The sequence below is a fragment of the Cygnus atratus genome, chromosome 1 (genome assembly GCF_013377495.2).
Source record: "Cygnus atratus isolate AKBS03 ecotype Queensland, Australia chromosome 1, CAtr_DNAZoo_HiC_assembly, whole genome shotgun sequence".
NCBI classification, from domain to species: domain Eukaryota; kingdom Metazoa; phylum Chordata; class Aves; order Anseriformes; family Anatidae; genus Cygnus; species Cygnus atratus.
In genome coordinates this window covers 3,413,158-3,439,282 of record NC_066362.1, presented here as the reverse complement: position 1 = coordinate 3,439,282, position 26,125 = coordinate 3,413,158, and the positions used below count along the sequence as shown (strand labels likewise).

The 26,125-nt window shown below is 43.8% G+C and overlaps 1 protein-coding gene across 1 annotated transcript in view; it reads left to right on the top strand.

Annotated features, from left to right (window-relative positions):
* The window catches only part of MKLN1 (muskelin 1), a 94,473-nt gene extending 78,856 nt beyond the window's left edge, over nucleotides 1-15,617 (top strand). Inside the window, 5 exon segments of the mRNA XM_035566558.2 lie at nucleotides 327-441; nucleotides 2,904-3,043; nucleotides 5,374-5,476; nucleotides 13,382-13,436; nucleotides 15,302-15,617. Of these exon segments, the coding sequence (XP_035422451.2) occupies nucleotides 327-441; nucleotides 2,904-3,043; nucleotides 5,374-5,476; nucleotides 13,382-13,436; nucleotides 15,302-15,423 (535 nt within the window). The 3' untranslated portion in view covers nucleotides 15,424-15,617.
* The last annotated feature ends 10,508 nt before the right edge of the window (nucleotides 15,618-26,125 follow it).

The window sequence follows — 26,125 nt, the reverse complement described above, 5'->3', positions numbered from 1 at the left end:
TGCCACTACCCCTTTCTGGAGCTGGCAGCATTGTTGTATTTAAGTTCTTTCTAACATGAGGCCAGTCACTCTGAAGGCACATATGCTGTTTTTTAAAAAATGGGTCTTCAGTTGGAAAAAAAAACTTAATTCTGCATGGAAATCAGTGATTGAAATCATAGTTTTATTAAAGTCTGTGGCCTAGGTTTCCCATATCTCTGATGTGTCCAAGATGCTATTCTCCGTAATGAAAAATATTTCATAGTGACCATTCTGCTACCATTAATGCAACATCTGAAGATACCACCGAGGTACTATTAATCATTACTTATTGTCATATATTGCAGGTCTTGTGTCTATAAAAATGACCAAGCAGCAAAAGAGAATCCAGGTAAAAGCCTTCAGGAGGAGGAGCCCTGCCCAAGGTTTGCCCATCAACTGGTGTACGACGAGTTGCACAAGGTATGAGGGTTTAGATACATGCGCAATGATTTCAGTGTTGTTGCTCATCCAGCATGGTTGATTCTTCGCAGGCGGTACAATTTAATACAGTTTTTTGTCTGATGTTCCTGTTTGGATTAATCTGGTGGGTAAGTTTCAGTTAACTCATGGTTGTGTTTTGAAACAAGCAGTTAAGGTACTTTTCCCATCGGTGCAAATGAAATGTGATAGCTCCTACACGCAATCAAAGTGCAGGCAGTGAATTTTACTAAACCTACCGGTTTTGTCCAGCAGCTAGCTACTGACTGTTCTCATACTTGAAAACAACTGAAGTTTTGTGCATTATCTTCCAGGGCTGGATCTAAGAACCTGCTAGCAACTGGAGTTTTCTTTAAACTAAAGAAAAAAAACAAAAACTGTTGCGTTCATCCTTCCAAGTACTCTACATTTCTATGAGAAAGCGTGTTTGAACATTTTGTTTTGATTCTGTTAAGAATCTGCTGTAGCAAGTGCCTTACCTTCCCCAGCATGTCAGAAGCAAAAATCATTCTTTAGAACTATCTGATTTTAATGGACAAATACATGCTTAATTATACTTAAAATTGTTTATAGTGTATGCATGACTGATGAGTAAACTTAGGGCATTGTGCAAGTTAACTGATAAAAACCTAAACCCAAGGATTAGGTTTCTGTAATTTCATTATCTATGAATTTAAATTAGTGACAAATTGACTTCAAATTTCAGGGACATTATGTGGTTAAACATAATAATTTGTTTTAGTCAGTTTGAAACAGCCTGAACTGAAAAAGACAAATATAATTATCATTCCGTAGGATGTTAATTAAATATGGGAAAGTTTGCAGGTGGAGGGGGGAACTTGAGGAAGAATGGGTGCAATGTCTGGAGAACTTGTGTTGTTTGTCTTCATTGCACGCGTTAATGATAGGCTGTAAATACTGTTCCATCCTTGAAGTGTAAAGTACCATGAGATTGAGAGCAGAATTCTGTAAATTATTGTGAAGGTTTCTAAATCGTGGCAGTTGCCCAGCTTTGTCTGAAGAGCTGTTTGATGTGCTTGTTTTGAAGAGTCTTATTTTTAGAAACCTCTGTTCAGATGACCTTTCTAAACTCCTCTGATATAAATGAGGAGAGCCTACATCAGTGGGATGTAGAATACATTGTTTTGAGTGATTATTTTTAAAGCTGTGTAGAAAGGTAGCTTGTTAAGCTTCTTGAACCTCAGAATTTGAAGACCCTTTGTGTCTGTTTAATATCAGCAGTTCAGAGCCTGAAATACGAAATGATGTGAAGAAAAAAAAAGTGAAGAAACTAAGTCTTTTTTTTAACACTTCCACATTCCTTGAGATTTGCCTCATTCTGCAAATATAGCTTTGCATTGCAAAGATGTTGCATCTGAAACTCTCAGAAGGGCTGTTAAAGACTACTTCATTTGAGCTACCTTCAAACTAATGAACTCTGCATACAGCCATAGTCAGTGTTTCCATGATTGGTGTCTCTGGATTGATAGAAGATCACTCACAGCAATGCTTGGGACTTAATAAGATTTGGTGCTTTCGTTTCTCAGTTCTTCTTAGCATTACAGTTTTGCCTTTTTTGTTTTCCTCTTTATTCAGGTAGATCTTTCCCTGTTGTTCCTCACGTAGTAATTATATCAAACATCTTACAGCTAGGCTGTTGTATTAAGGTGAAATAAATCTGCCCTTCCAGAGAAGATGGAAATATTTTTGTCTGCAAGACAGGTTAAGGTTGTCTGGAGCTTACAGGACTTGAGAGGGATGCAGGCCTATTGTCATCTCCCAAGATTGTGGTGTGCTGGACTGGACGTGTCACTTTATTTTGAGCATCTTCAGCAGTGCACCTTCACTGACAGTGCTCTGACTGGAGTCAGTGCATTAGTCTACGAAGTTCCTTTTTTCTCGGTCTAACAAGCTTAAAAATTTCTTCTTCAAAGAGAGTCTTGATTGCTGTGGTCATCTCACAATTATATGTATACAATCTATTTCGCCCTAAATGGAGAAGGGCCCTAATGCAGGTGCCTTAATTTTGACAGTCCCATGATGGTGGTAGTTTGGCCTCTTTGAGGACATGATTGGAAAAGAGGTTGGTCACCCACCAGTTTGTGTTGTTTACATCAGGTATTTGGAACAGGGCAACAAGATTTGAATCGGTTCCTTTTCTGCTCATGTTATGTACTTGAGTATTTATGCTTATAAATTTTTCCTAAAGAAAGAGATTGCCTTGTTTGTGGATGTTTTATTATCTTAAAATATAAGCACTTCGAGAGAACTTTATTTCCTAAGGGATAAAGTAAACCTAATGAGGTTCATAATAAGATGGAGCAGCTTATCTAAAAGGGAGAGTTCTCCTTCCAGAATAAACCTCTCCAAATATGTTGACATAGTCGTTGTTTAATGGATGTACATAAACAGTCAGTTTCTTGATCTGCCTCTCGTTTGTGTAGGTTCATTACTTGTTTGGAGGGAATCCCGGCAAGTCCTGCTCTCCAAAGATGAGATTAGATGACTTCTGGTCTCTGAAGCTCTGTCGACCTTCAAAGGAATACCTGCTAAGACACTGCAAATACCTCATAAGAAAGCACAGGTATAGAAAAAAAATGTTTCACATTTTTCTTTTCAGAAGCCCTTTTTTTTTTCCCTTGAAGATGCTAAAACTTAAATACCCTGTAAATATCACTTCACTGATTCAATGGTGATCTGCAACTTTGCTGATTATTTTTAGTTAAGAAAAAAAAATAAAAACAAACAACAAAACAGTTCAACGTTAAAAGTAGTAGAGCAGGGCTAAACGAAATTGTAATCATTGACTTCACTCTGGTTTTACTATGTTATTCTAAAACTAAAAAACCAAGTCTGCCTATTGTGTTGAGAGTAATGGAGAATTTTTAGATTCCGTTTTCACGCTGCTGCTCATCAGCATGTGCTTCGGTACTGTCACCTCCCAAGAAAAAGGAGTGCTTCCGAAGCAGTGTGCTAGGAGATAGTAACAGCTCACAAGGATGCTAATGAAGTCTGGGGGCTGAATTCCTTTGCACATCTGAGACTCCTCCACCGTGAGGTCATCAGTGTTTCTCTTTCAGAACCGCTTGAAAGATTTCACTTATGCAGAATTCCTAAGTACTTGCACTCAGGATGTTTCAGAGCTGCCTTATATTTGCTAAGGGGCAACAGCTTTTAAAATCAAGCTCCTGTTGTTACCTTAAGCAAGAAACTCTAGCAGTTAGAACCTTTCAGGATTCAGCAAATGATTTGAAACCAATAAATGCCTCTTTCTGCATTCTTGGTGAGAGTACTTTGTTATCAGGTCCTGCCAAGAGTTGAAGGTCAGTTTTTACTAATGGTATCTTCTGAGGCAGCAAGCAAATTGCTATACTCAACTCACAGTTGCTGCAGCTGGATGAGGCTTTTTGCAGGTTAGCGATGCATTAGATAAGAATACCTACAAAAACAAATCCAAGTCTTGCCGGTAATCTGGGAGATTTATTAACTCCCGTGGTAGTATGCAAATGCAGCTGTACTGCCTCCAGAGACAGCTCTGAATTACTTGTTTTCACTTGCATAAATTGCACTCAGAGTAAATATTGTTACGTATTGTCTGGCAGAAGTTGAGGTTTAATGCACCATTTTCCCATTTCTTGGGGTATGTGAGGGAGCCAAACATGACAACTTAGAGCTGGTATGATGGCTGCATTGCTGGAGCTCTCTGGATTGTGACAACATCATCTAAGAAAATCTATATCAATGTTTGGAAGAAGTAGTGTTTAATTGCCAAAATGTTATATACGTCAGGTAACAGACATGGTCTTTGCATTCTGTGGACAAAATGACTTGAATTTTGAGATGATTTTGGAATTTAAGCTACAGATGTCCACTGTGTTATCAGTTGGGTAGCTTTAATCTATACAGCATTACCCATTTTTTTACGTAAAATAACTTGTCAAGCTGGCAAAGGTAATTAAAGTATATTATGAATATATTGCATTCTTGTAAGGGAGTTGATATACAGCAGTAAAGTAACCAAGAACATGGTTGTTAAGGTCCTTGTCAATGGAATCCAAGATTGTTTAAGTTATTTTCAAGGAAAGGCACGTGGGTGATTCAGATGACGACAACACGGAGCTTAATACTGTACTCAGCAGATAGGTAATAGGAGGAAAAACAGATAATGTTAAATCTCATCCTTTTTAGGATTATTCACCCAACTCAGCCCTGTAGGGAAGCAGCTCTGCCCACTGAGGATGCTGAGCCCAGAATCCTTTTTGGAGTGTAGATGGCTGCATGTGTTTCTTCAGGAGCTTACAGCAGTTAATGCTTCCCTTTATTCAGAGACAGTGAGAAAATAACACTGATGATGCATAGGCAATTTTTACATATGTGTTCTCTTTCCGAAGGTGGGATATCAAAGTATAGTACTTATTTTTCACCCCCATTCTTCCCTCTTCTGTTGTCTGGCAGAGGTGGGAAGTATTCTCCATCCCTTTCCTTGTAGCCAGGCTCCTGTGCGGTCAGGAACGTAAATATCCCTGGGGCTGCAGGGCTCGAGGCTTGTTTGTCTGAACCGTGCTCCTCGTGTGAGGTGCTGTTCATACTTCTACTTATGGGAAAATCAACTGTACTAAACGTTTTATGCTTATATACAGCACCTTCTTAATATATATGCTTTCTGGTGTTGTAAGAGCATAGTACTTTGCCCCTGTAACTCCCTTAGAGCCCCCAAAAAACACTCCTCTGTGTTTCAGTCTGGCTCGACAGCACGCATTCTAGCAAATATGAGGCTGAGCTGCCCTTAATACCGTTTTGTTTGGAAATATTTGGCTGAAAGTTTTGTAGGGTAGGTTTTGCTCTGTGTAGAAATAGCCGTATTTAGCCCTACAGGAAATAGTTGTGCTCAAGGTTTGTATCTCTTCTTTGCAGGTTTGAAGAGAAAGCTCAGACCGATCCTCTCAGTGCACTGAAGTACCTACAGAATGATTTGTACGTAACTGTGGATCACTCAGACCCTGAGGAGACAAAAGAGGTAACAACAAACGATCCTTGTCTTATAAAGAAATGTAAACTGTGTTCTTACGTTCTAGCACAGATTTTAAGCCTGTTACATTTTGTTTTTATTCAGTGTGAAAAGCTCAAACGGTGCACGATGCTTTGCTCTATCATTTTCTCCACACTAAGGATCACACTGCTTTAGAAACAGGCGTTTTGCAGCTACCCATCCAGATAAAATAGGTTTTGTGCTCTTAATAGCGAAGACTAGACCTTTGTTTTAATTCCAGCGTGCTGGTGTGTATTTTGGGAGCTTTAATTGAAACATAAACTCACTGAAATGTCACGAGTCTGTGGTTGGCTGTGTGGTAGAAAGTGAATAGAAACTGCTATTCACGCTGCATTTTGGCTTGTCAATATCAAATAGTTCTGGGGGAGGCAAGGAACTTTTTTTCTCGATTATATCCATTTCTGGAAGTAGGTTGTAATGCAAGTTGCTCGCTAAACCTTAAAACTCTTATTTCCTCTGTTTTGAATATTATCCAGTAGGCATGTTCTTTGATTTGTTCCAGGAATTTGCTCCCACTTCCTGTTTTGATTCCATTACCGCAGTACGTGTCACTTTACAGCAGGAATTAAAGAAGTAGTGTAAAGTGTCAGATAAGGTGGTTGACTTGACTCTGCCATTAATTTCCGCGTGGAACTTGGGGCAGCCAGCTGGATACACAAGCATTCAACGCTGCGGTCAGGTAGATCAGGAGGAAGAGAGTGCATTACCCGCTTTGGAAGTGATTCGACAGCTCCTTTCATCAAATCGCAGTACTAGAATGAGCTCTGTTACTCCATGCTGGGTCTCTGAATTAAATCACTTAATCTGCTGCTTTTAACTCATTACTTTATCAAGAGAAATGATCTTTGTACAGGCACAAAAAGTTATTTTAAGGGGAATAGCTTTCTTGCATAAGCACAGCATAAAATTGTAAAGTTACCAAAAGGAAGGAAAAAAATATTTACTAACATTACTGATCACATTTGACTGTTGTAAATTCTGGTTAGACTTCATAAATTTCTGGTCCAATGCAACATGCAATTGCTGTGCCTGCAAGTTTTCTGTTCGGTGATTTCTCGCTGAGCCTGTCCCATATCTCAAGTACTTTCACACCTTTTCTAGCTATTTCTGGCATAGGAAAGACATAATTATTCCTCGTTTTCTTCAGCTGGAAAAGGAGATTTTTTCCCATGCAGCACACTTCAAGGAGGCTCAGCCCAATTCTGCCCAATCTTACCAGTGTCATAGCACTTTCTTCTTCCTATTTGAACCTGCGATAACCTGTAACACACAGTAATGATTCTGGTGCTCTCCTCTCACCTTCTCCTCTGCCCCCTATGACATAAGATGATGCCCTGTGTTCTCTGCTTTGCCTTTCTCTCTGTGGCACGTGTTCTGGTAGCCTCCTCATGTCTGTGAAGGCCATGGGTGTTGTTGGCCAACTGCTCCTGAAGATATCCTACGTCTCTTGGCTGCTTGTGCCTTTCTGTTGCTGGAACAGAAAATGTTTGTGGTATGACCAACAAGCTCCTCTGCCTTTAGTACTGTACCCAGCAGCCCAAAGGAACTGTCATTAGGGCTGTACATTGTGTACGTAAGGGATAGGGAGTCCCTTAATTCTCTACATTTGATATTCCCAGTTCAGTCTGTAGCACTGAATTTGTCCACCTTGTGAGAATGAATTTCCTGACTGCATGGAGTCAAGATTTGGGGTAAAAGTAGCTTTTTCGTGCAGGATTCAAACAGAATAAAAAGTTGATAACTAATTATTCCTTTTCACAGGACTTACTAGTGTTCTGCACGTTAATGATCTAGCATATGAGCGGAGGTAGCTTAAACCAACTGGGTGAATAATGGCGACCCCTTCCTCTGCAATCCTAATGCCCGACCCAAGGAAAATTCAATAGCTTCTGTCTGTCCTGTGGGCCTGCAATCTATGCTTGCTGTTCGGCAGAATTAAAGCTCGGTTCCAGCGGTCTCCTAAAATCATTTAACAATTTCTGGGAGTCTTTCTTGTTTGTTTATTTTGCAAAAAGTAGTTGCTGGTCAAAAAAGCTGTGACTTCTGGAGCTTTTTGCGTTGGAATTGATCTGCCTTGTCAGTGGCACGGAGCCAGCCGCCGCACTGGTAGCGACTGGGTGTATTTCCAGTTGACGTCAATTTACCTTCCGGTTATCACATCGAGTTGGCTTTTTGCTCTGGCATTACATCTTCAAATAGCTCGTGTGCTTTCCAGAGGACTGACGCAGGCTTTTTGGATTCCGTATCAGATTTCAAGCAGCAATTTGATTGTGCATCTCGGCGCAGACACCTACATGCTCTGTCTTTATTTGTAGTTGAGATGGTCGTAATTAATATCAGGGGCTATATATCCGATTGTCCTCCTCTGTGCAGACTGCAACCATTGAACACCGTGTGGCTTCTTAGTGTGGCAAGTTTTAAAAGAAATCGCCTTCCTTTCTGCGTGTTCTTCTCCCTCTCTCCAGGCCTGCTGTTAGATTTGGAAAGGACAAAACTGGCTGAGTTCATACCTGACTTTGCGTTACAGTTCTCTTAGAGACTGGTCTGTGGGGTATGATATTACAAGCAGAATTTCACTTCAGGGTAAGGCTTACTTGTTTTATAATACAAGTAATTTCTTCTAACTTTGTTAGGCAAGTCTCTTCAGCTGTTTTGAGTTGGATGCCAAAGAAAATAAACAGACTGTTCTTGAAACTAACTTTGGCGTTCGTAACCAATTTTGTTTAAAGTAGCATGAATGATTGACAGTAGGAACATACCCCCAGATTTTCCTTTCTTTGTTGTGAATTTTAGCAATGTTAACGGGATGGCAGTTTTACTTCCTTTTTTATTTTTATAAAAGGAAGTCATAGATGCCTGCGAGCAATAGGTGTCTCATGGGTGCTTGCTTTAGTGGCCACAGGCTGTATGCCAGCTCCAGCTCTGCTGTTGCCCACAAATGCAGATCCAGTTCTCTTTAACTGTATTTCTGCTTGAAATCACTTAAATCTCTTCAGTTCAGTGCTTCCAGATCAGTCCATCTTTGTCATTTACTGGCTGTGGATTAATAGCTCTGATGCTTTATGTAAGGAGCGTAGATCCCCAGAGCACGTGGAAGCTTGTGCATTCTAGTTCATGGGGAGATGAAAGTCGTATAAAAAGCTGGCATTGGTAGTTCTTGATTTAAAAAAAAATACATCTGCCAGCATGGGTGTTCTTCTGTTTCATATACAAATAGATGTACCTTCAGTGATAGTTTAGATATTCAGAAGAAGCAGCTTTTAAAGACATAAGGAAGATCAAAATGGGAATTTATAGTGAATTCCCAAGTTTTTAACTTAAAAACATGTGCTATTAAAGCATGAAAACATCAGTCGATCACATACAAGGCTAAAAACAACGTGTTCCTCGAATGCTGGAGGGATCACACCCAGAACACTGCTGCTGCTTAGTGGTCTGCAGAAGAAATGAAGGTGCTGGAAAAAGTGACCAGTGCTGCCCTGTTAAAGGGGAGTGAGATGATTTTGTACGAGATCAAGATTTGCATAGAGAATTCTGCGCTTGGTGGAGAGAAGATTTCAGCTGGATCCTGTGATTGCCCTTAGATACAAGTAAAAGCTGCATTCTGTTTTTCTTGGAGAAAGGGAGGAGAAGGAGCAAGGACCTGGAGGCCAATTTGAGGCCTGACTAGCTCGTAGTCTGGGCTGGAGGCCCCTGTTCAAGGCTGCTTCATACTTTCCATTCTTGAGACCTTTTCTTTAATAAACTTGCCAGATAAAGCCAGCGGAGCCCAAAAGTATTGTTTGGGTCCGCGTTAGACTGAAATTTCTGGGAAAATTTAAGCCCAAATAGGAAAAATAGTTCTAGGAAGGAGCTAAGAAAAGCACGCTTCTGTTCTTCGTGTCCTGCTGTGATTCTTTGTAAAGCCTCAGGGTCTGAGTGCTGCAGGAACAGAGGTTTTGGAGCCAAGGAGCCTTTGAAAAAAGTGTTCAGCCCTCCCAGACTTCAGCTTGTGACGGCTCCATCCTCAAAGAATTCGAGCCTCTTGCTTCTTCTTTGTGCCTGCACTGCGAGGCACTGTCCCGACAGAATGGGTCAAAGCGGAGAAAAATTGCTTTCTGCTGTGATCTGAGCGCTCAGAGCATGCGGACGTTGGGGAGGAGGAATTAGGTCTGATTCATGCAACCCGCCAGGTATCCCAGCCGGGAGTTATTTGGTGTTAACGGGTCTGTTTGTGCAAACAGCACAGCAAATAGGCTAAAACCTGCACGGGTTGCTACATGGTGGAATTGTTTTTTTTTTTTTTTTGCTTCAGGTAGAAACCAAAGTAAAGTATGTGCAGCACTAAAAGAACACTAATAATGGAAACACGAAGGCTGTAAGTCGGAAAATGCTGGAATTAATATTACCAGTGTTGTCTTAATTTGTCTTTGATGTGGTTGATGAACCTTGTGTTAGTTAACCAGATCAGTTTATCTCTAAGGAACCCTAGTCTCAGCTCAGAAGGTGGGTTGGATCTTGGGGAGAGAAGTTAATTGTGTGTAACGAAGGGAGCTGTTCTCTTGTGAATGGAGGCTTAATTTGGAGTAGCTGAATCCAGTGAGCCAAGGGGGTTGTCGGAAGAAAATGGGTGGCGTCGTGAGGAAAGCAGTTGGATGCTTCTGCTGGATAATTGAATTCTGGTCCTGCCTCTGTAAGAGAGATGCTTTGTGACGTTAAGCAAATGGCTTTTCCTAGATGGTCATTAATCGGGTCTTTCATTCCCGTACCCAGTGGGAGAGGTCTGATGGGTGGTTTGCTCAGGGCTTTGCTCTTCTGGCTCTAACTGAATTCAGAGGAAGGTGTTTGATACCAAATGTTTTGAAAAATCAAATTCTGGTAGTTTCACATAGCAGACCCAAACAGAATCAGAACTTGAAGTGCTATCTGGCAGGATAGAAGTTAATACAGTAGAAAAACTAATGAAGAAAATAATTGCTTTAGAGCACAGTTTGAGCTGCGTGGGGGGGAAAAAACAACTGCATGGGATATACGCTATGAAGAGTGTGTAGGGGACCTGGTCTTGAGTAAGCCACAGCCCTACTATGCATGGGGGGAAAAAAAAAAGAAAGGGCCCTTTGGGAAAACATCACAGGGCTAGCTGACATTGTAATGCAAATGCAGAGTGAGCCAGCTTAAGCATCAGTGCTGTCTGTAATTGATGTTCATAACTTGTGTGCTTGACTCTTCTATCAGAAAGTGCTTTTAAAGTGTGAGATGATGCATAAAACACCCTTTTAAAGCAAATGAAAACACAACAGTCAAGGTTAACTGAAGTGCAGCGGCATCAGGGAAGGAGACAAGATATTCCTTCCCCAAAAAGCTGGAGAGGAACTCGTAGCAGTGGAAATTGGTCACGCATGGTGTGAAGAGACGGGAATACTTGGCAGAAGGTTTGATTTTTGGTCTCAGTTCAGCGAGTTCCTACCTGGATCCGACTGTTTGGTCTCTTAAAGCTGGGCATGCTGAGGCCTGGCCCTAAGCAGGGCTTGGTTCTGTTTCCAGCGGGATGGCTGCGGTTGCTGGGGGAGGAAGGAGCCCCTCGAAGCATGTGGCATCTGCCCTGTCCCCGCCGAGCTGGCTTAGCGTTTCACCAGGCAGCTGGCAGCAGGCCCCTGAGGCGGTTGTGTGCCGAGGGGAAGGTGGCCAGGACATGGCACTCGCAGTCAGAAGGAGCATGGGTTCAAGCCACTGGTTTTATGGGAATTTTGGAGCTGTTTAGACTGGGCTTCTGTTTACGTACGGTACTGACGTGGAGCCAAGTTGCTCTAGCAGCGAAGTACTGGTGTAGTGTTGCAGTCCCTTTTGATTTCATGTAATCAGACCTCACTGAAGAGGGTATTTAATCAACCTCTTCCCCCTGTTCTGCAGTCTGTCAATTCTGTATCTTCCTAACGTGTTCTTAAATGTCTCTATTGATTGCTTTCTGCGATAATAGCCTCCACAAAAACCTGAAAATTTATTCCAGCACCCTGGTAAGAAGGCCTTACTTTAGGCTGTTCTTTTTCTTGATGTCATACTGAAGTTGATCTTACTGATTTTTTTTTTTTGTCTCCTTGCACTTAGTTGTAGATTTACCTTTTTCTAGGTGCCTTTAACATCTGTGACTTGTTGCTGTTTCATCCCTGGACATTCTTCCATGGAGGCTGTGCAAACCTGACTCCTTTTAACCTGATTAATAGAGCTTGAGTTTCAAACCACTTGATTCTTCTAGTGCTTTCCCTGCGTGCTGCTAATTGATATAGGGCATCCAAAAGTGGTTGCCTTATTGTGGATGAGAACTTAGGAGCCTTGATAGCCGAAGGAGCACTTGATTTACTTGAAGACCTACTCCTTTTCATGCATTTCCTACTGTATTTGTCACTTTTGCAATAGGATGATACTGACGTGTTACAACTCCTGAATGTGTCCTGCTTTGTCTGACTGATTATTCCTGGTGTTGTTGGTTTGCACTTGGCCCTAGTGAATTGCATCTTGCTCCATCGTTGTAACTCGGATGAAATGGAAGAACAGGCTGAAGGCTGCCTGCTACTGTGCTGGCAGCTTGTCTGGGCACAGTGTGCGGACTGAGCGAAGGTGTCCTGTCAAGCCAGGTTACCCCTGCAAACCCTGGGGCCCTCATTAGAGGGCTTTTCCTTTCCCATTCATGGCACTGTTTTGGTGTCAGAGCATTGATGGCAACTCCCGGTAAAGTTATCTGACCTATTTGCCACTCCCTGCTAGCTTAATCTCAGCAAATCCTCGCTAATTTGCCGTAAATAACATACAAAAGCATACAAAGTGCTATGGAAGTCAAGATGGAAAACGTCCGAGTCCCATCCCTAGGGCCTGCTGCCCTGCTGTAGAAGAAATTAGATGGTAGTGATGCAACCCATAGTTGCCAAATCTGCTTTGGCTGCTGCTTGTCACCTTCTCCGTCGTCTGTTCCATTTCTTCTTGAAATTGAAGTTACAATGATGGATATGTAATTCCTGGCTGTTCTCCCCGCCCCTTCCCTCAACATATATTTGCTTCTCTTCTGTTTTTAGCCTCCTTTGCTTGGGCTGTGTGCTGTAAAGACGCACAGGCAGGAGACAAAAGACTGCAAGCCTTTAAGGGATTGGCTAATTCTTGGGAGAAACATGACAAAGCGCTAGGCTTTGCTGTGACACGAGGAACTGCAAACAGCAGCTGGGGGCGGAGGAAGGCTAGTGCTGCCTGTCTATCAGCAAGGCATTAGGGGAGAATAAAGCTGTGAATGTGTTACTTAAACCACTTTCACTCTTGATTCTGATGTTCCCAAGCAAGGGACTTTTTCTTCTTTTTTTTAACTTAAAAAGACCTTGCCTCGAACAAGCTTGTGATGGGAGCTGCTCTGGCAATTCAGAAAGGTTATCGCCGTTTAAGAGCTTTCTCGGTGTTCAAGAAGTTGATGCTGCACTTGAGCAGTTAACCTGTTTTTGTGCCATCTAATCTTTCCTTGCAGAGACTGCACCACACTCATCTCTAGGAATGTTGTGTGAAAGAGCTTACCTGACTTCTGTGCTCTGATATCTGCCAAAGAGGCAAAAAAAATGTTAAAAATACATATAAAAATAAATGTTAGCGCTCTCCTTGTCAAGTACATTTCATTGAACTGATGCTGGTCTAAGCAAGACCTCTTGGAAAAACATCCAACTTGTGCTGCCGAGGTGACGAATGGTGTTGCTCATATGAAAGCATAGCTGTTATTTGTATGCATGTCGCAGTAATTCTGAGGGTTGTGCAAAGAAAACCCAGTAATTCTAAAGCCACCTGTACCGCTATGAATCTTTTGGTGTTTTTTTCCCATGCGGTTAATAACACGTCTTTCTTCTTCCACCTCCTCTTCTGCAGTTTCAGCTTCTTGCCTCAGCGTTATTTAAGTCTGGCTCGGATTTCACCACTCTTGGTGAGTATTGTGTAGCAGAAGAATCCTACTAAATATGTTCCCTCTCATAAAGATCATTACCGTTCATTTCTGCTGGTTTTTTTTATATCAAAAGCTTACAGTTCTTGGGAGTATTGTGAGCCCTTTTCGGTTTGAATATGCGAAGTGCCACATTATAGGCATTTGAGAGGGAGTATAATGACCAGTGTCCAATGCCTCGAGCCCATATTTAAAACATCTGTCACCAGTGGTTTTAAATCCGTGCCTCTGGGGAGTATTTTGTGTCTCTTATTACATCTGATGCTTTACTGTTACCCAAATAAACAGAAGCTTTGGTCAGAATAAAGTAACTCCCGTCATGTCACTTTGGAATCTCACAGCATGGCTACGGCTCTGTTTGCTGGGATAGCTGCAATTCCTGGAGTAGTTTGGTTCGCTCTGTTCTTTGCAAAACTAGTTCTTTGGGCAGAATGTCAAGACTGAAGACAGCAGTGGCGTTAAGGTCTGAAAACAGGAGGTCTGAGCCAAAGCCATAATTTGTTTTGCTATTCTATCCAGTTAACTCTTCTCAAGGGTTCAGATGTTAATCCTGGGCAAGCTATAGGAAGACTATTGGCATAATACATGTTCTTGTGATTGTGTTGCCATCCCTTTACCGAGCTCTTCCTAGGAGCATGGATGACTTCATTATTTGACAAACATAATTCCCAATCTAAGGAACTGAGGGAAGGAAAAAGCCACTGCTCTGTCTGCCCCGCTGGATGAGGAAGCTCTGCTGAGTTTGTGTGCTTTGGAGGATGTTACCTAGTTGTTGCTATTTCTTAAAATAGGGATTTTTAAAGAAAGACAGCACTTGTTTCAGGAAAGCTTGCCCTCCCCTCCCAACTTCTAAGTGCTCTAAAAGATGAATTAGTTTATCCTGCAGTAACACCGCTGTGTTTTACAGTACAATGCTGTAGTCAGAGATTGGCTTTACAGATAGGAGGACACATACATCAAGTAGTGCTGCTGAAATAAAACAACCAAGCCCTCCTTGATTTGATTAACTTGCTTGACTTTGATTAACTGAAGAGTGAATTAAAAAGCATTCTTCTGAGATACCAGCGATTTAAGTAAATACAAAGCAGAGGAAATCGTTGCATGCCCGCTCTATTGTTCTTGCTGTTGATGGTTTAAGTATGGGGATTTGCATAAACAATGCTGCTGCGGTAGACTAAACCCTCCCCTGTCGGGAGGAGGCACTTCACAAAACGAGTTGGCGAAGACCCTGTGCCAAGACTCAGGCTGGGACCTCACTGCAGTCCAGGGCTTAAATAACAGCTCTTAACTTGGGACTCCTACCATCAGCAGAGCTTGTCTCGAGAAAAACTGCAAGCAGCACAAGTACCAGTTCTGGCTAAGACAGCCGTGAGATAATGAGGAGAGCCTGAGGGTAGAAGAAACGAGGCACCAAATAAAAATAGCTACAGAGATCTTGTTTTCTCGGACATCAGAGCGGTCCCCTGAGGACTGTCGCTTCCCCAATTTCTTCAGGACTGTCCACGAGCCTGACAGCCGTTTGCTTATTGCTTTTTATGGAGTTTTAATTTTGGTGTTGGCTTGGGGTGACACGAGCTGTGTGTGTGTAGGCACGTAGTAGGTGGGATGGGGAGCTGGTTGCCTTGTTCGTAGGATGCTACAGATGTGAGCTGGGCTGTAGTGGGGAATAAAGCCGTTAATTAACGCTCATCCTTGGCTACAGCGATGTATTCGTGGGCAAAGGGGTTAAAGCAGAAGCAGCGAATAGTTAACAGCCATCCAGAATTGAAAGCTGATGTATCCTGCAGCTAAACCGAGCATTTAAAGCAGTGAGTGCTGACGAGCTTTCCCTTCTCTTCCTCCCCCAGGATTTTCAGACGTCGACCACACTTACGCGCAGAGAACTCAGCTGTTTGATACACTAGTCAACTTCTTTCCGGACAACATGACCCCTCCGAAAGGCAACCTGGTAGACCTCATCACGCTGTAACGGAGCAATCACTGGACACGTGGAAGAGGGGAAAAGCATCCATTTTCAGTATTTTAATTTTTTTACTGCATTGATTGACTGCTGGGATGAAGTTATATAGTAACCCCTAGGTGTTTGAGAGGGGTTTTATACTTGTATGGTGAATCCCTGAAGCTTTTCCCTTGGAGTAGGTTAATAAAAATGTAACTGACATACTTCTGACTAAATACATATATTTTTTCTGACTTTGAATTTTTGAGTTAGCAAATGTAAGGAGAAAAGAGGGGGGAAGAGAAGAAAATAAAACCCCATCACGCAGTGATTGTTTCTGCCTGTCGGGAAAAATTGAGATTCATGGGCTGTCTGGAATTAAAGATGATGGGTTTTATTTTGGGTTTCATGGGAGAGGGGGTGGTGGTTCTTTGCTCATGTAGCTAGCCATGATATATTGTTTTGTCCTACAACTTCATTCTCAGCAGCTGAATAACTTGGCAGCAGGACACTGGCGTGTGTTGAGGTAATAGTAATGTATGTGTCTCGAGTCTTGTAATCGCAGCGTGTCATGTGAAGAGAGCATGTGTGACAAATTGTCTGTCTCCTTGTCTGAGATCCTGGCTGGCAGCAATGTCAAATCGCATTTGATATCCATTTCAAACCTAAATACCTAAATGCCTAGCTTCCATTCTCTGGAGCTTTCCACTTAGACCTGACAGACAACTGGGGGCTCTGGAGAAACTGTCAGAAAATGGGAGTGCTGGGGTTGTCTGCACAGGCTCCGTTTCAGGGATCGCTCTGTTCTTGCTGCCGTGCTCTCCTGCTGAGAAACTTTGCAGGTCCTCACAGAGCTCTGCAGAACTGGGTCTTCCACGCGCACACCCAACCACTGCAACCCGACCCCAGGTTGGGTGTAGGATTTCTGAAGCAGATTGTCTTCGTTTACATCCACCTTATGCTTCTGTGTGTGTTTGTCAATGTGTAAATGTAAAGAGGTTTGCTCCAAACAGCTTGTCTCCTCTCTGCGTAGTGCAGCGTACTCACTTTTAAATGCATTTTAGACCTCAGTCTGAGCGTGAGGGAGGCCTTTCTAGCATAAACCTCTTCAAAAGCAAGCTGATGCATATGTATAGAAAATATATTCTTCCTCGCTGAAAGCCTTCTTTATAAATAAGGTAAGGGCTCGGTGCTGCACTATGAAGTGGAACGAAGGATGCGCGTACCCAGCATTAGCAACTTCTTGCATTCAGTGTCAGTAAGCATTCAGTACAAACTGGCTGATGTAAATATTTGTGTGACTGCAAAGCTTTTATGTCCAGAAATGTTCATGCCGGTAGGGTATCATTGCTGCACTCACTATGGCTACACGGCTCCTGTTGAACTTGATGGAAGTCTTGTGTGTGCAAAGACGATTTGGACTCTTGAAATAAAGAGTTAGTGAAGTGTCTTTTTCAGAGCTCGAGTGTCTGCTTGCTTTGATTGCATTGTACTGCCTCTTTATCATGTTCTTTGTGTGACTTCCGTAGGTCTGGCGCATTAGAAATAAATTGTAAACCTCCATACTAGTGATTAATCACCCGGAAAGGAACAACACGATAGAGGTTGGGCTTTGCTGTGTCTGCAGGGAGGGCTATACAGATGCAATGCTTTTAAGTAACCTGTAACTCGAGGCTGTTTAGAAATTGTATACTTCGGTGGATGGCAAATCAGATGTCTGTGGAAGAATCCGCTCTGTACATAGTGCATAAAGTGAAATCTGATTAAATTGTTTCTTTGAAACACGGAATTTTTTTTCCGGTGACATGGAAAGTTTTAGGTCACTGCAAGGTTTTCCGACGTGCTAGGTTTGCAGATGCTTTGTTATTAACTAGTTAGAGTTTGGGATACGAATGTAGTTACCAGCGGTGCTAACCCTGGGGGAGTTTTCCAAATTGAGTTTTCCACCGAGGTTGGGCTGAGCCCACCTGGTACAACCAGTGCAATACTGCAGTCCGTACTTATATTCGTGCACCTCTGAGCCTATAAAAATAGCTGGATTGAGGAACCATGGCAAATAGGTGGTGGAAGTTGAGAAATGCTGAAGGCTGTGTGAATAGCGTGGCTGCTGAGCTGGCTGGTGTTAGAGAAATTTGATCAAAACTCACTTTATCGGGGTGCACGCAAAGCCTGGCTTGGTCACTGTGCTGTAGCGTAGATGAATTCCTTGTCCGAGCTAGGCGAGCCTCGCTTCTGTAGGGCGGGCAATCCTAGCTAACGAGAGCACTTCAGGATGATCAAATATTGACCTACCTTTATCCCGAGCCGATCGATTTCATCTCACATGAGCACAGTTTATGGATTACAGCTGGTCATTAACCAACAGAAACTATTTGCTCGGCTTCGGAGTATTTGTGGAGCAGCAGAGGCACCCTGTGGCCAGGGAGGTTAATCCAAAGCAAAGGCTGCTTGTGGCTTTGCCAAGGGTGTTTCCTGGTTCCGTGTCCTTAAATCGAATTATTTCGTTGCATTGCTATATGCTACACTACCTGATTTTAAAACCAGTTAAAAAATTCTGAGCAGGGAAGTATAAATTTCCTTTCAAAATAAGCCAGATATTAACAAGCAGGCACAGAGAGTTTGATTTTAATTGCACGCAGATCTTTAAAGATGTTGGTAGTGATCCAGGAAAGTGTTACATGTGACCATTAGAGAAATGCTGAAGTGCAAACAGAAAAGAAACCTGCTCAATCTGAAAAGAGCCACCTGAAAATGTTTCCCAGCACAGTGCATGCAGTTACAAACATGCAAGCCGTATGTGAGACGTTTTCAAGCCTCACCCTTACTGCGTGCAGGCGGTAGCAGAGTCTGCTGCTTAGCATAAAGACAAGCACACTACTTGCCTTTAGCTTATATAAAGAGGTGACTTTGCGTGTAGATTTAACACTGCATTATCTTTGCATTACAATAGTTTAAGTTATATATTAACTTATAACATTATTTTGTGGATCAGCTCTTTGGAAAACATTTAAGTATTCTTTATGGGAATCTGTACCCGTGATGTTGTCCTTGAGAAATAAAGCCCGTCAGGTTTGATTTTGGCCACTCGGATTAGGCAAAATTGTATATCTTAATATTTATACAGCCCCTCGTGGTAGTCCTAAGGCAGAAGTCCTACAGGGTTCTTCCAGAATGACTTGCAGGAGGGAGAGCTTTTACCATAACATGAGTTGTAGTTTTCTGGCTGTTTTAAACACAATGTTTATAATGTAATTATTCTTCCTTTTTGCTGAGCGTAATGAGGAAGGAGAAATTTTGTCCTGGACAAGTCCAGTTTGCCCTTTCTCCAGGCAGCATCCCAGAAGTGTATTTAGGCAGTGATACCCAGCCACGGAAATAATCATCGGGGTTTGGTTCTGTTTGCCCAGGATTGCCCTGGGCGCACACAGGCACGTGCTAGCTCAAGGACTGAGCTTGGACTTTCTACCCCTTTCAAAATAAGGGCAGGGTTTGGCCAACTGAGCTTGAAGTCCCAATTTAAAAGATTTTTCCCTGTAAGGTATTCGTCTTGTGCAGTAGCAACTAGACTGAAATAAGGGAACGTTCCTATAAAACATACTGCAGCTTACCTGCATCAAGTGTGTACTGAAAAAAGGTTGCAGTGACGAGCCTAAATTAAATTGCTGATTTCTTTTGCTCACTAATTAGAACAACCTAGCCCGAAAAATTAATGACGGAGGAGTCTGTTAGTAAGTGACTCAAACCCACCTACCTGCAGCCATGCAGGGAATTTCAGAGGCATGGGGCTAGTGGCGAGGGATGATGATAGCTTTATCTCTGTTTTTCCTTAATAAGCAGCCACAAGTGCCAGGGTCTCCATTAGCTGCTTCTTCCAGAACAGACTCCTTCCACGGCAGAGTAATTACTCTGCAAGAGTGTTTTCCGCAGGGCTTTGTGGAACAGCTGCTTTCTGAATCATTTTCCTGATGCGTGCACATTTTTAGAAGGGAGTTTTCTTTGTCGCAGCGCTCTACGCCCATCTCGCCCTGCCGTGGAAGCTTGCACTTGTGAACGCTGCAGGCAACGGGCGATAAATTCAGAGCCGGGTTCTGGAAAACACTCGAATCATCTCGTCTTCGTTGGCTTTTACTCTAAGAAAAGTTAAGTGTTAATGTCACTTGTTTTAAAGGCAGGGAGGTGGCAGGTACCTGTAATGCTGTGCCTTTCAGGATGGAGGACTGACTTTTGTAGAGCTCCTTGAGTTAAACGTTTAGTGTGGATTAGCTCTGAGCAACCTTGGGCTTGGATGCTCCTACATCTCCCTACGTGCCGTAATTCTGTTGATGTAATGCTATGCTGCTTTTGAGGAAAATGGCAAAAATGTTATATATATGTTCCCAGATATGTTTTCCGTTTGATACCTTTGTATTTAGAAGTGGGAAGACGTCTTGTGAAACCTCGAGTCCTGGTGTATGCTTCAAATTTTAGCCTATTAGTTAGGATTGTCTTGGGGTTGAAGAATATTTGGCTATTGTCAAGAGAAGCCCTGATGGTAAAACTAATTAATGTACGTCTCTGCGAGTGCCCGTGCTCTTTTGTAGCTGGAGCTGTCACAGAAGCAGAGGTGGGCCCACTTTAAAATAAATTTTTTGCTGCTGTGATAAGGAGAAATTAGCAATGACAAAAAATGAGCTTGGCCAATTCTAGTGAGTGTACGTGATGACTTGGAGATGTCTTATTTTGTGAGAGTTTAAGAACAACGGCGATGTTGTTTGCTCTTAGTACAGATTAGTACATGAGCTGTAAATATTGTTAAAATATAAATGTACTTTTGGAAGCTCGTTAGTGTATTTAAATGCCTCTGGGTATGGTAGCCCTGATCGTATTGTGACGTGGAAAACATGCTAGAAATTCAAGCTGTGGTCATAACTTCTGGGCAAAACCCCTGTTTTACTGAAAACTTCCATTTTAATGAGAAGTCGGAGTGGAATGAGCAGTGTACCGTACTGGAACCAGTACAATAGTATGTGGCTCAGTGCTTAGATAAATTGACTCCACCTGCTTTTATCTGTAGGTAAAGCATCTAAACCCAGTTTCAGAGTGGCTGTGGAGCCAGTTAACGACTTGTTTGTTGACGTTTGAAAGGGTCGCACCAGAAAATGTCATGGTTGATGCCAGGAGGTGGGCATTTTTTGGTGTTCTGGCAGAGCTCAGAGAACTGGATGGAGTTTGGGGCTATTTATGAATGCCTTGGTTGTATACGTAACCCTCTGAAGAGGGGATGGTGGTCATGGGGCTGTACATAATGCCAGCTGTATGGCTTGGGACTAGAGGTATGCATGTCAGCATCTTCCCCAAGCACAGTTCATGAAGGTAGCATATTGCTGCTGTCCCTTTTGCTTTCACGTATCTGAACTCAATTTGTTGGTGTGATGGGCTCCAAATACTTGCTGTGACCCAAATTCAGTGCTCTCCTTCCCAATATAGCCACGGGCTTGCAGCAGCTGTCAGCATATCACTTCAGCACCTTGAAATCTTAATTTATACTTGGTGGAGGCAAAGGTTTGTGTTGTCTTGGCCTCCAGCTGTTTGCTCTAAGGCAGAACAGCCCTTACTGATGACCTGCAAAGTGCACGTATTTGAGTGCTGTCAGAAATGAGTTGGTGTGTCCAGTTCTAGCGTGGCATTGCAGTTCATTCCCAGAAGAAAGAAAAATAAAAGTGTGGTGAGTGAAGAGCTGAAGACTGGCTCTACCAGGTTAGCTTTTGGGTTCTGCTGCTGTTTTAAAGGAAAATCTCACTCGTGTGTTTGCTGTCCAGCAAAATGGGCAAAGCGTGGTCCCCTCAGGGTGTTCACTCTTTTTTCCCACCTGATTGTTCACTGCATCCCAAACAGTCTGTGCCTCCGGATTCCCCTAAGGTCCGTGGATAAGGTGGATGAAGCATCTCCTGAAGAATTCAAGGAGACTGGAGCTGGGTGGCGGTTAGGAGGCATCAGTTTCTGCACCACCATCCTCGAGCTGCTTCCTTTGCAAAGCTCCTTCCTTTTGCCTCTGAAGCAGCCAGGAAGGATCTTTGTGAATTAATGTTCTCCGCTGCTCTCCTTCCAGGGGGAGCACGGGGTGCTGCTTTCCCAGCTGCAGCATGCTCCTAGTTTTCTGTCCGCTCTGCCAAGCCGGTGGCTGGGGCTGTGGTGAGCCTGCCCTCCTGTCTCAGCATCACTTCTTTTGTGCAGCACCAGGAGCGTGGCAGCTGCTTGACGGAAGGAGAAGGCGATGATACCAACCCTCCCAACTTCACCCCAATAATTGTTGTAGGGTTTCTACCTCTCACTTTTGTAATCCCGAATCTTTCACCGGCGTAGGCAAGCAGCAGGTAGCTGGGGAGTCTTTTATTTCCTCTGTGTAGCAGGGCAGAGAGGGAAGTGGACTTGGATAACGCAGTAGTAGCTCATGAGAGCGCATGTTTAGGACGTGATTTCTCTTTTGTGGAATGATTTGAAGGCTCCTAGGTAGCTCTGCTATTTAGTGCAGATTTCCTTCACGTGTCCTGGATCCTCTGGTTCCCTTTCAAATGGATGTGATGCAAGACCAGGATCTTCTAGTCGTGGAGCTTCACACTTGGCTTTGTCCCTCTCCATCCCCCACCAGCATCAGAGAGAGAGAAATGCGTTGAACAAACTTTCCTAAGGTCCTGCCCCCATCCCCCGTCCCCCCGAAGTCCCTCTGCAGCAATTTCAAGGAGAAGCCAACTGGCCTTAAACTCCTAAATATACGGGGGCTGTGCAGCACAGTCGACTATCAGACCGCGTCTTGTGGCCTTAAAAGTTTGTTAGAACCTAAAAATGCTCTCAGCTTTCTTGTGGGGTGATTAAGGGAATTTTAGCTACATTTTATCTAAGAAGATGGTGGGAAGGCTAGACCAAAGTGGTAACCCCAGTGGCTGCAGTCTTCTCAACTTTCCAAATACCAGTGGACAGGTTTTTCTCCCCAGTGATGAGAAAATAAACTTTAAATAACCTGACTTTGTAACGAGCCGCCCAAGGGACCGAATCAATTCGTATTTCACTGCGCAGAAAAGTGCTGCAGCGTGTGACCGGGTCTACTCACTGAAGAACCTACTTTGAGGCTGAAAAGTGACTTTTTTTTTTTGAAGCCTAGAAAAAAAAACACAATCTCAGCTCTTAAAAGAGGCAAGTGTCTTTTTATTCATCTGTGTTTCCTCAGTGGCAAGTCAGTGACTTGACTGCAAAGCATCAAGTCTGAACATTTTCTGAATCCTTGTGCCCTGCAGCAGTGTGCGGCAGTCCGAAGGTGACGGCCTGAAGCACTGCAGAGAACTCCGATGTTGATGCCAGCTCCTATATTGACGTGACTATCACTTTTTTCTAACCACAAGATAGCTGTTACACCACTGACTTAATTTCCCCTCTTATCTGCCTTGGTAAGTGGAAAGGCACACCAGCAGGGGATGCTGAATTTCTTCTCTTCCTCCTCGTTCTTAGCCTTCCTCCCTCTCTCTCTTCCCGTTGATGTTTTGACATGCCAAGCACCTCTTGCTTCTGAAGCTCTGGTGCTGGAAAACAAAAAAACTAGCTTGTAGGAGCTGTTCCTAACCACCAAAGCTGTATTTCCTGCTGTCTTCCAGCGGGAAATGATGGGGTGCTGGGGAGACCGTCAGCCAAAACAAAGAGCTCGATTAAACAAACGTGCCTGCCGTTGGGAGACCTGAGCCCTGGGGGCCCTGAACCTTGCAGACCACGTTGCCCAGGGGCAGAAAGTTAATTCCCTTTGGTCTGTTCTCAGTTAGCTGGAGACTATTCCAGTCCCGGTGGGGTATGTTTAGGTGCTGAGATGCAGCGTGACACGTTTTAGAGGTATCAAGGAAGCTTGGTAAACGCTTTCCCTTTGAGCATTCTATTTGGAAACGCTAAATCTGCCTCTCATAGTGCAGGAGCTTGGGGTCCTGCAGACTTGGGTGTCCCTCTGAGTTCTCCTTGGTGCTTGTGCTGCCACTGGGGTCTGGGACGGCCGAGAGGGCTGGCAGAGAGCATCCGTGGGGCAAACATCGGCTGTGTGCGTGGTCCAAGAGCAGCTCAAATACCAAACCCTCCTGCCCTGGTGGGTACAAGCTTCGTTCCTGGACTGTGGTGATTCTCCATCCTACCTCTTCCAGCTAAATGGGTTATTTCTGTTCAGCCTGGGCTGTTTGTTTGCTTCCTTGGCATAATTAAGTCACCTTTGCTCGTTGCCGGGTTGACGTGGGAGCCTCATGCTGTACGTAAGTGGACGAGTGCTGCGAGGAACACCTACTGTAGTTATGTTGTATGTAATGTACATAAGGAGAGAATGTATTTTGTTCATTTTTTTTAATAAAAATGTATATGCTAGCAAGGGTGTTTATCTTAGATCTGTTTTAACAGCGCTTGCTTCCGAAGATGGAAAAGGAGCCGCGAGCACCTCGCACGAGTGGTGCCGGAGCTGTGAAACCGGGGAGGAACAGAGGCTGATGCAAATCGCTGGCTTTTAATACTTAAATTCCTTTTTTTTTTTTTTTCCCTCTCCCCCTTGCATAAGTGGAAACTTTCTCCATCCAACCTTGAACAAAATGTTTTATTTGGGGCACACGAAGGCAAATGGAAAGGTCGCGCTTCTGCCCTCCTTCGGAGGATGCTCGGCGCAGGGGTGCCAGCTTTGCTTTCGCAGCCTGACCCAGCCGTGAGGTGGGCAAAATGCAGAATTAGGGGCACTAATAGGGGACCTCTCCCTTCCCTCCTCAGTCAGAGTCGCCCAAGTATGCTGTAGCCGCTTTGGCTACCCAGGCATCTCGACCTCGGATGGTTGCATGCTGGCACTGCGGTGCTTCGTGCTGACTCCAAGCACCCAGAAGAAAAGGAGAGATAGGGGGGAACTTTAATTTTTTTTTCCTCTGATCCACCACAAGGTGAGGCAGAACAGCTTTGATGTAGCTGGAAAAAATAAAAATAATAAAAAAAAATCCCTTTGCTCGGAAAAGCCCATTCCTATACAATGAACTCCCCTGGGGTTGGTCCTTCAACCAGGGGGGACCAGGAGGGTGATGGATGCTCAGCTTGGCTCGGAGCAGGGGGAAAGGTGCAGGTTTGGCTGGCTATGGCTTTCCGGGGTCTTCTAAAGGCACTGGGGACTCCAACAGGCAGTGATGGAGCTGCCTCACCCACACCAGCTGAGCATCCCTCCCTTTTGGGTTTTCTCTTAATTACGGTCAGGTTTTCATCACTATCCTGTTTTCTTTGACATGGCAGGAATGCAAGTTGGGCATCCCTGAAGGTCTGGGCTGATTTTCTTCCTGCTCATCCCAACATTTTAACATCTTCTTCCTAGTGGGACTGTGCAAAGCCTGTGCTGGATTTCCAAACGAGCTTGAACCATACCAGCCCTACCCGCTACACGACTGCTGGTCCTGGATCCGGAGCCCAAACCCTGCACGCCCCGCCCAGCACCCGCCGTTCCCCCAGCCAAGAAACGAGCCTTTTCCATACGAACCTTTATTGACAGAAATACATGATGCTCTCAAAATATATATATTTGTAGGAAAATGCCAGAATAATCTCTGCGATCCAGTTCCTCGGTAAATTCCAGTGTACGTCAGACTCCTGTCCCCGCGAGAGGCGCCGCCGTGCGGAAAGCGAGAGCCGTGGGATGCGTGCGGGGCTCGGTGGCTGCGTCCTCTGCTTGCAGGGGACACTCACAGCATCGAGCTGCTCGGCGGGGCCACGGCACCGTGAGCGGGAGATAACTGATGCTAACCTATTTACACGCTCCTGGAGGGTCTGTGAGTAGAGAAGTCTATCCCAACTGCTCGCCAAAGGCTCGCCAGGAGGTTAGAGTCCCAGTCGCTTCGCACGGCGTGTCCCGCCTTAAAGCTGTTGTAGGGGAAGAGGAGAGAAGCCAGGGGAAGAGGGGAGAGGGGCAGGGAGGGAGGAAATGCCTGGGGAGATTTTTTTTTTTTTAATTTATTTTTGGTCTAACATTTATGGCTACGGTCTACGAAGGGAAGTATTAAGGCCAAAGATGCTCGTCGCTGCATTTCCTACCTGATTTATTTTATTTTTGCAAAAAGAATGTTACCAACATAAAAACTTACTGTTTTTTTGTTTTTTTTTTTTTTTTTCTTTTTCCAAGGAAATAGTTCTTTAAATAGGGGAAGGAAGATGTACTATAAAATATTAGTGGTTTAAAAATATGGTGTCTGGAAAAATAAATAAATGTACAATTCCTATTCAAATATAAATCACTATAAGCACTTGCTGAGCAGTCGATATCTCCACCGGTCTCTGCTCTGAAAGATTTTAAGGTTGCTTGATCTCAAGCCATTGTAGGGTTCCCTCGGAAAGTCTTTGGACCTGACTCCTTAAAGCACTTTGGCATCTCTGCCCTGGGAAGGGGATCCTGGGCTTCTGCTGGCCACCGAGGACCGAGCCGCAAGGTTGCTGAATTCGGGCACTCGATTCGGGAAGAAATGTGCCTCCCGAAGTGGCTGCGAGCTTCGTTAAGGGTTCGTTAAGGCTTGTTGGGATGTTAAGGAGCCGGGCTCGCTGCCACCCACGTGGAGGCACTGGCCCTGGGCTGTCCAGCTCCAGCAGGGAGGCGTTTTCCTGCTTCGCGGTGAGTTTTTGGTCCCCTCCCAGATTGGCCTTTAGCTTTTTACTTATTTTTTTTTTCCTCTTCTTTTTTTTTTTTTTTTGATTTTTCCCCCCTCCAAAATCACTTCCC